Here is an 8,250-nt window from a genome sequence, read left to right as displayed (position 1 = left end):
TGTAAAGATGTTGTTTGGAAAGTCAAACGTATTGGTGGAGATGTAAAGATGTTGTTTGGAAAGTCAAACGTGTTGGTGGAGATGTATAGATGTTGTTTGGAAAGTCAAACGTATTGGTGGAGATGTAAAGATGTTGTTTGGAGAGTGGGAACAGTTTTTCTGTAATAAAGAAGTCAATAAAATTGGACGGAAAGCCAAAGAAGTTGGTTGGAAAGTTGAATAAGTTGATCTAATAGAAGATCAAACAAACAATCAAACAATCGAAGAATTGGGTTGAAATGTGGAAAATTATGGCTGAGAAACCGTATAGTTCACAGTCAAATATGTTAGTTGGAAAGCAGAAAAAATAAAAAAAAAGCTGATAAAATTCATTGGCAAGGCATAGGAGATGGATGAAATGCCGAATAATATTGCTAGAAAGTAACATAGCCTGGTTGGAAAGTCAAAACAATACTGGAAAGTCAATAATGTATTTTTGGACATCGAAAATGTTCTTTGGAAAATTAAAAAGGTGATAATGTGGGTGGCTAAGTCTTAAACTTTGTTTGGAAAATGGAAAGAGTTGTTGGAAAGTCATAAACTTTTGTTGTAATGATAATTCATTCTAGGCTGCACTAGCTACGGTTCAGTTTCCTTAAACATTTTTATGTAGTGTAATTTACTAGTATTTTGGTTTGGGTGAAACCCGACATCCACCCTCTGGCGCACATGACAAGGCGACGGGTACAGGTTTCCAGCTGTATTTTTTCCCAAAGCTAGTTTTCTTCTGGGTGGTCTGTTTGCAAAAAAGGGATATAAATAAGTTTATATTTGTTTGTAATTTTTTTAGTTTCGTTGCACTATACCTGCTTGTCCAAAGTTATGTTATCGTTTTTACTTTATTAATGCGAATTTTAGTCTTGCCGGTTTTAAACCGTACGGCTCTTTTGGAATGGCGTTTGTGAAAATGAGTAAATAACTCCTCCAGTGGCTACATCCTGCAACCTAACCTTATACCTAGCGTGTATAGTGTGCTGTGTGCTAGTGAGTGGGTGTGCAGTCTGGTGAAGACAGACTTCATTATTTGGTCACATGACTACTGTGTGATAATAAACAATATAATGACAGACTTCATTATTTGATCACATGACTACTGTGTGATAATATACAATATAATGACAGAATGCATTAACTGGTCACATGACTATCATGTGGTAATATACATTATAATGACAAATTACATTATCTGGTCACATGACTACCATATGAGGATAGGCATTTTATTGACAGACTGCATAATATATGGTTATACTATTGTTCCTAAACACAGGGATGATTAAAGCACTGTAGTCATGTAAACAAATGTAATGTAATTTATTTTTGCACGCATTGCATGCGTCAAACACAACGCGGCGTGACGACCGGGACACTTAAATGTACAGTTATCCACTCTCACATACACGCGTCATGTTTCACAATACACTGGATATATAAGCGAATATGATGCACACATAATATATTTCAGTAAATGAGTTTATTCCGAAATCACAATTAATTTTTATACATTGCATCTTTTACTTTTAAATAATTAATTATACTGAATCTACCCATATAATGTATAATATTTTTAAAACTATCTGCATCAATATACTTTTCTTTAACACAGCTCTACTATAATGGCAATACATATAGCACATCAACAACTCGTTAGAAATAAATTTGTGGTTATTCAAGAAACGAACTCTTATTTCTCGGAAATAATATTGATAGAATATTAGGGTACATTAACTAACACCAATGGTTGACAATATCAAGTAAGTTCACTTGGTGAAAATAAGAAAGTTGACTAAACGAGCACAATATTGTAAAGTTTGTTTTGTCCTAATGTTTGCATTTCATTTATGAAAGTTATTGCTATATTAATTGCAAAGACATAACATAATGACACGGTTTCGTATTAGCATATTCCCATAATCGTAACGAGACGATGCGCATCTGTCTAAATATGTTTTGTATATGTCTCTATGGCTTCATCCGCATTCCACACCGCACGGTGGAAACAGAATTTGTCTCCAATTTTTTTCCATATGCAGATCTCTTTGCCTGGTTCTGCCACCTTCTCACCTCGTTTGTGTAAGTTGAATGCTATGGTTGAGTACACCAAACCATCTTTACCAATTGTTCCCGTATCAGTTATAGTAAATCTTATATCGTCATATTCTACCATATACTGCGTAATCAGGCGTTTGATAGCTTCAATAAAAAAAACATGAATTTTTTGGTAAAACTTAAAATTGTTATTGTAGAATGCTGTTTACTCGATTTCAACTTGATGCCGATAGTTTGAAGTTGCATTTGTATTCTATCAATTGGGTAATTTTAAATCTGCACCTTATAGTTGAATAAGCTGTTTAGTAAAAAAATAACATCACATAACTGTCATATCAGTAACATACTCAGGACAGAGCTTTAAATCTACCTGTTATATCCGCCCGTCCTTGCATTATTGCTTCGGGGGTATAAAATTCAATTAGGTCTTCCCAAATACCAGTACGATACACATTAGAAAATTCGTCAATTCTCTGCTGGAGCTCGGTTTTAACGTCAATGGTGGTCGACATGGCGGATGCCTGGTCTGCTTGACAATGTTAGGTACGTGGCACCTGATCACGTGAAACTTGCTGAAACTTGATGATTCGACAATACGGCACTATTTTCTAGACCGTCATGCAGTTCAGTCGACCATCGGGCATTTATTTTCTCTGAGAATACTTAGACACTAGACAGGATAAACAAGCATATTTTACAGTTCACAGGAAGCATAGTAGTTGTGAATATCGCCTCTTCTGGCAAAAATGCGCTACGTGTCAGCGCTATCTCTTGCAATTGTAGTACGAAGGTCGATGGAAGACAATATTGACATTCTGGATGTTTTTTTCAAGAATGCATGAGTGGCATAATTTTCAGTGGCGGCAGCACCGGGGGAAGGGGCGCGACCGTGAGCAGATCTCCCCTCCCCATGCAGAATTTCGTACCGCGGCCTCTGTTTTTATAGCGGCAGGATTCATAGATGATCACGACGATCGCATAAATTTGCAATGCAAAATGTAGTACCTCATGCAACATTGTTAATGTCGGTCAACAAGCGAGTAATTAAATAGCGGTAGCCAGCACGCAATAAGGGTTAGAATTTCGTGTTAACTAACAATGTAATTTGCAGGCGTCGTGAACATCTTTATGAGTCATATGACAGGACGAGGCGCGACGACCACCGTCCTTTAAGAGACTGATCATCATCTTTTAACCTAGGGGGTCAAAAAACACAAAAGAGGGCCAATGCTATTTCACTCAATACCAGTCGAAATTCCGTAGCTGAAAAGCTCACTGGCATATTTTCCCATCTTTGTCCTGCTATCTTTTGATGCAATCAGCCAAGCCCTGTTAAATAAGATCATTTTAAATAAAAAGAATTCAGTTGACAAAATGAATATTTCGTAGGACGCTATATAATACACGTTCAGTGCTCTGCTAAGGCTCAAACCTCTAGATCACTAAATGTTCAATTAATGTGCTGGAAAAAGAAAGTCGTAGAATTTGGGTGGAAAGTCGGAATAGTTGGTTGAAAAATCAAAATACTTGTTTGAAAGTAGAAATAGTAGATTGGAAAGTCAAATATGTTAGTTGGAAGTCTATAGATTTGATTGAAAAGTCTTTTGAACAGTCGAAAATGTTTATTGCAAAGCCATAGAAGATGGGTGGAAATTGGAAAGAGTCGGTTGAGAAGACGAAAAATGTGATTTTAACGTCGTCAAAGGTGGGTTGCAAAGTCGAAGGTTAGTTCGGAATTAGGTATATTTTGATTAATTATGACCGACAAATGTTTTTTGGGGGAAGTTTGAATCGAAAGTCCAACAGGTTTGCTGGAAAGTGGAATAATATTTCTTGAAAATCAAATATGTTGCCTGGATTGTTAAATAAGTTGGCTGTGAAGTCAAGACAGTAGCGTGGAAATTATAAAGGCTAGAAAGGCGATTAATTACCTTGTAAAGTCAAAAAATTGTTTGGAAAGTCAAACGTATTGGTGGAGATGTAAAGAAATTGTTTGGAAAGTCAAACGTATTGGTGGAGATGTAAAGATGTTGTTTGGAAAGGCAAATGTATTGGTGGAGATGTAAAGATGTTGTTTGGAGAGTGGGAACAGTTTTTATGTAATAAAGAAGTCAATAAAATTGGATGGAAAGCCAAAGAAGTTGGTTGGAAAGTTGAATAAGTTGATCTAATAGAAGATCAAACAAACAATCAAACAATCGAAGAATTGGGTTGAAATGTGGAAAATTATGGCTGAGAAACCGTATAGTTCACAGTCAAATATGTTAGTTGGAAAGCAGAAAAAATAAAAAAAAAGCTGATAAAATTCATTGGCAAGGCATAGGAGATGGATGAAATGCCGAATAATATTGCTAGAAAGTAACATAGCCTGGTTGGAAAGTCAAAACAATACTGGAAAGTCAATAATTTATTTTTGGGCATCGAAAATGTTCTTTGGAAAATTAAAAAGGTGATAATGTGGGTGGCTGAGTCTTAAACTTTGTTTGGAAAATGGAAAGAGTTGTTGGAAAGTCATAAACTTTTGTTGCAATGATAATTCATTCTACGCTGGACTAGCTACGGTTCAGTTTTCCTTAAACATTTTTTATGTAGTGTAATTTACTAGTATTTTGGTTTGGATGAAACCCGACATCCACCCTCTGGGGCACATGACAAGGCGACGGGTACAGGTTTCCAGCTGTATTTTTTCCCAAAGCTAGTTTTCTTCTGGGTGGTCTGTTTGCAAAAAAGGGATATAAATAAGTTTATATTTGTTTGTAATTTTTTTAGTTTCGTTGCACTATACCTGCTTGTCCAAAGTTATGTTATCGTTTTTACTTTATTAATGCGAATTTTAGTCTTGCCGGTTTTAAACCGTACGGCTCTTTTGGAATGGCGTTTGTGAAAATGAGTAAATAACTCCTCCAGTGGCTACATCCTGCAACCTAACCTTATACCTAGCGTGTATAGTGTGCTGTGTGCTAGTGAGTGGGTGTGCAGTCAGGTGAAGACAGATTTCATTATTTGGTCACATGACTACTGTGTGATAATATACAATATAATGACAGAATGCATTAACTGGTCACATGACCACCATGTGATAATATACATTATAATGACAGGTTGCATTATCTGGTTGCATGACTACCATGTGATAATATACATTATAATGACAGGTTACATTATCTGGTCGCATGACTACCATGTGATAATATACATTATAATGACAGGTTGCATTATCTGGTTGCATGACTACCATGTGATAATATACATTATAATGACGGGTTGCATTATCTGGTTGCATGACTACCATATGAGGATATGCATTTTATTGACAGACTGCATAATATATAGTTATAATATTGTTCCTAAACACAGGTATGATTAAAGCATTGTAGTCATGTAAACAAATGTAATGTAATTTATTTTCGCACGCATTGCATGCGTCAAACACAACGCGGCGTGACGACCGGGACACTTAAATGTACAGTTATCCACTCTTACATACACGCGTCATGTTTCACAATACACTGGATATATAAGCGAATATGATGCACACATAATATATTTAAGTAAATGAGTTTATTCCGAAATCACAATTAATTATTATACATTGCATCTTTTACTTTTAAATAATTAATTATACTGAATCTACCCATATAATGTATAAGATTTTTAAAACTATCTGCATCAATATACTTTTCTTTAACACTGCTCTACTATAATGTCAATACATATAGCACATCAACAACTCGTTAGAAATAAATTTGTGGTTATTCAAGAAACGAACTCTTATTTCTCGGAAATAATATTGATAGAATATTAGGGTACATTAACTAACACCAATGGTTGACAATATCAAGTAAGTTCACTTGGTGAAAATAAGAAAGTTGACTAAACGAGCACAATATTGTAAAGTTTGTTTTGTCCTAATGTTTGCATTTCATTCATGCAAGTTATTGCTATAATAATTACAAAGACATAACATAATCATACGGATTTATATTAGCTTATTCCCATAATCGGAACGTAATGATGAGCATCTGTCTAAATATGTTTTGTATATGTCTCTATCGCTTCATCAGCATTCCACACCGCACGGTGGAAACAGAATTTGTCTCCATTTTTTTTCCATATGCAGATCTCTTTACCTGGTTCTGCCACCTTCTCACCTCGTTTGTGTAAGTTGAATGCTATGGTTGAGTACACCAAACCATCTTTACCAATTGTTCCCGTATCAGTTATAGTAAATCTTATATCGTCATATTCTACCATATACTGCGTAATCAGGCGTTTGATAGCTTCAATAAAAAAAACATTAATTTTTTTGTAAAACTTAAAATTGTTATTGTAGAATGCTGTTTACTCGATTTCAACTTGATGCCGATAGTTTGAAGTTGCATTTGTATTCTATCAATTGGGTAATTTTAAATCTGCACCTTATAGTTGAATAAGCTGTTTAGTAAAAAAATTAACATCACATAACTGTCATATCAGTAACATACTCAGGACAGAGCTTTAAATCTACCTGTTATATCCGTCCGTCCTTGCATTATTGCATCGGGGGTATAAAATTCAATTAGGTCTTCCCAAATACCAGTACGATACACATTAGAAAATTCGTCAAGTCTCTGCTGGAGCTCGGTTTTAACGTCAATGGTGGTCGACATGGCGGATGCCTGGTCTGCTTGACAATGTTAGGTACGTGGCACCTGATCACGTGAAACTTGTTGAAACTTGATGATTCGTCAATACGGCACTATTTTCTAGACCGTCATGCAGTTCAGTCGACCATCGGGCATTTCCTCTGAGAATACTTAGACTCTAGACAGGATAAACAAGCATATTTTACAGTTCACAGGAAGCATAGTGGTTGTGAATATCGCCTCTTCTGGCAAAAATGCGCTACGTGTCAGCGCTATCTCTTGCAATTGTAGCACGAAGGTCGAGGGAAGACAATATTGACATTCTGGATGTTTTTTTCAAGAATGCATGAGTGGCATAATTTTCAGTGGCGGCAGCACCGGGGGAAGGGGCGCGACCGTGAGCAGATCTCCCCTCCCCATGCACAATTTCGTACCGCGGCCTCTGTTTTTATAGCGGCAGGATTCATAGATGATCACGACGATCGCATAAATTCGCAATGCAAAATGTAGTACCTCATGCAACATTGTTAATGTCGGTCAACAAGCGAGTAATTAAATAGCGGTAGCCAGCACGCAATAAGGGTTAGAATTTCGTGTTAACTAACAATGTAATTTGCAGGCGTCGTGAACATCTTTATGAGTCCTATGACAGGACGAGGCGCGACGACCACCGCCCTTTAAGAGACTGATCATCATCTTTTAACCTAGGGGGTCAAAAAACACAAAAGAGGGCCAATGCTATTTCACTGAATACCAGTCGAAATTCCGTAGCTGAAAAGCTCACTGGCATATTTTCCCATCTTTGTCACGGGAAAGGGCACAAAAACATGGTTTCAAAAAGGTCACGACAATGAATGCCACAAAAAAGTCACAATTACAGAATGTTATAGTACAGTAAAATACAATTTTAAATAGTGTGACAAATATTTCATTATTGCATATCGAACAATGCCTATTATCCACACAACATGTTAAGCAAATAAAATGACATAAAATTCGAAAACAAATTGAAAAAACGTGGCAAAAGTAACAATGATTTGTTAGTGGAATAATTGATATGATAGCAAAATAAGCAAACATTAGTGAAATAAGAATCCAATAATGGCAGAATATTAATATTTGTAAATGAAATTGTTATAAAATAATGTTATACACGCACTTACATAATAAGCAAAGAATCACAAACCAATCTAGACAGATAATTTTGGTGGTAATCTTGCACCATTCATAAGAGCTCAGTGTCGAGGCTTAATGTTAACTCATTTCATAAGACATCAATTGTTCTACAGTTGATATACTTAAACTATTCAATCATTGTTTTGATCCTACATCATATAATATAAATGAGTGTATAGGTCAGTATATGAAGTAATATAATCATCGTGTAGTTAACACCAAGGCTAAATTAATCATCAACGTATAGCATTAAGATAGCACTCATCCACTGACCTTTGTAACCTCACCCCAGACGAGCTAGACACGTAAATAACATGTACACTAACAACTGGTTTACTGTTCTCAGTATAATATTGATTTG

The 8,250-nt window shown here is 35.8% G+C and overlaps 1 protein-coding gene across 1 annotated transcript; it reads right to left on the bottom strand.

The window, feature by feature from the left end:
- Positions 1-6,114: 6,114 nt before the first annotated feature.
- LOC102806755 (uncharacterized) lies at positions 6,115-6,737 on the bottom strand. The gene is made up of 2 exons (XM_006820946.3): positions 6,596-6,737; positions 6,115-6,368 (listed from the first exon to the last, which is right to left on the bottom strand). The coding sequence occupies exons 1-2, from the start codon at positions 6,735-6,737 to the stop codon at positions 6,115-6,117; spliced, it is 396 nt and encodes a 131-aa protein (XP_006821009.1).
- Between the last annotated feature and the right edge of the window lie 1,513 nt (positions 6,738-8,250).

Source organism: Saccoglossus kowalevskii, chromosome 10 (assembly GCF_978046115.1).
Source record: "Saccoglossus kowalevskii chromosome 10, keSacKowa6.1, whole genome shotgun sequence".
NCBI classification, from domain to species: Eukaryota; Metazoa; Hemichordata; class Enteropneusta; family Harrimaniidae; genus Saccoglossus; species Saccoglossus kowalevskii.
This window is presented reverse-complemented; position numbering and strand designations above follow the sequence as displayed.

Excerpts from the sequence above, each read along its gene's own strand:
- LOC102806755 (XM_006820946.3), bottom strand. The coding sequence starts at position 6,737 with ATGTCGACCACCATTGACGTTAAAACCGAGCTCCAGCAGAGACTTGAC. Across the intron at positions 6,369-6,595 it reads AGGACGGACGGATATAACAG|CTATCAAACGCCTGATTACG; the intron begins GTAGATTTAAAG and ends TTTTTATTGAAG.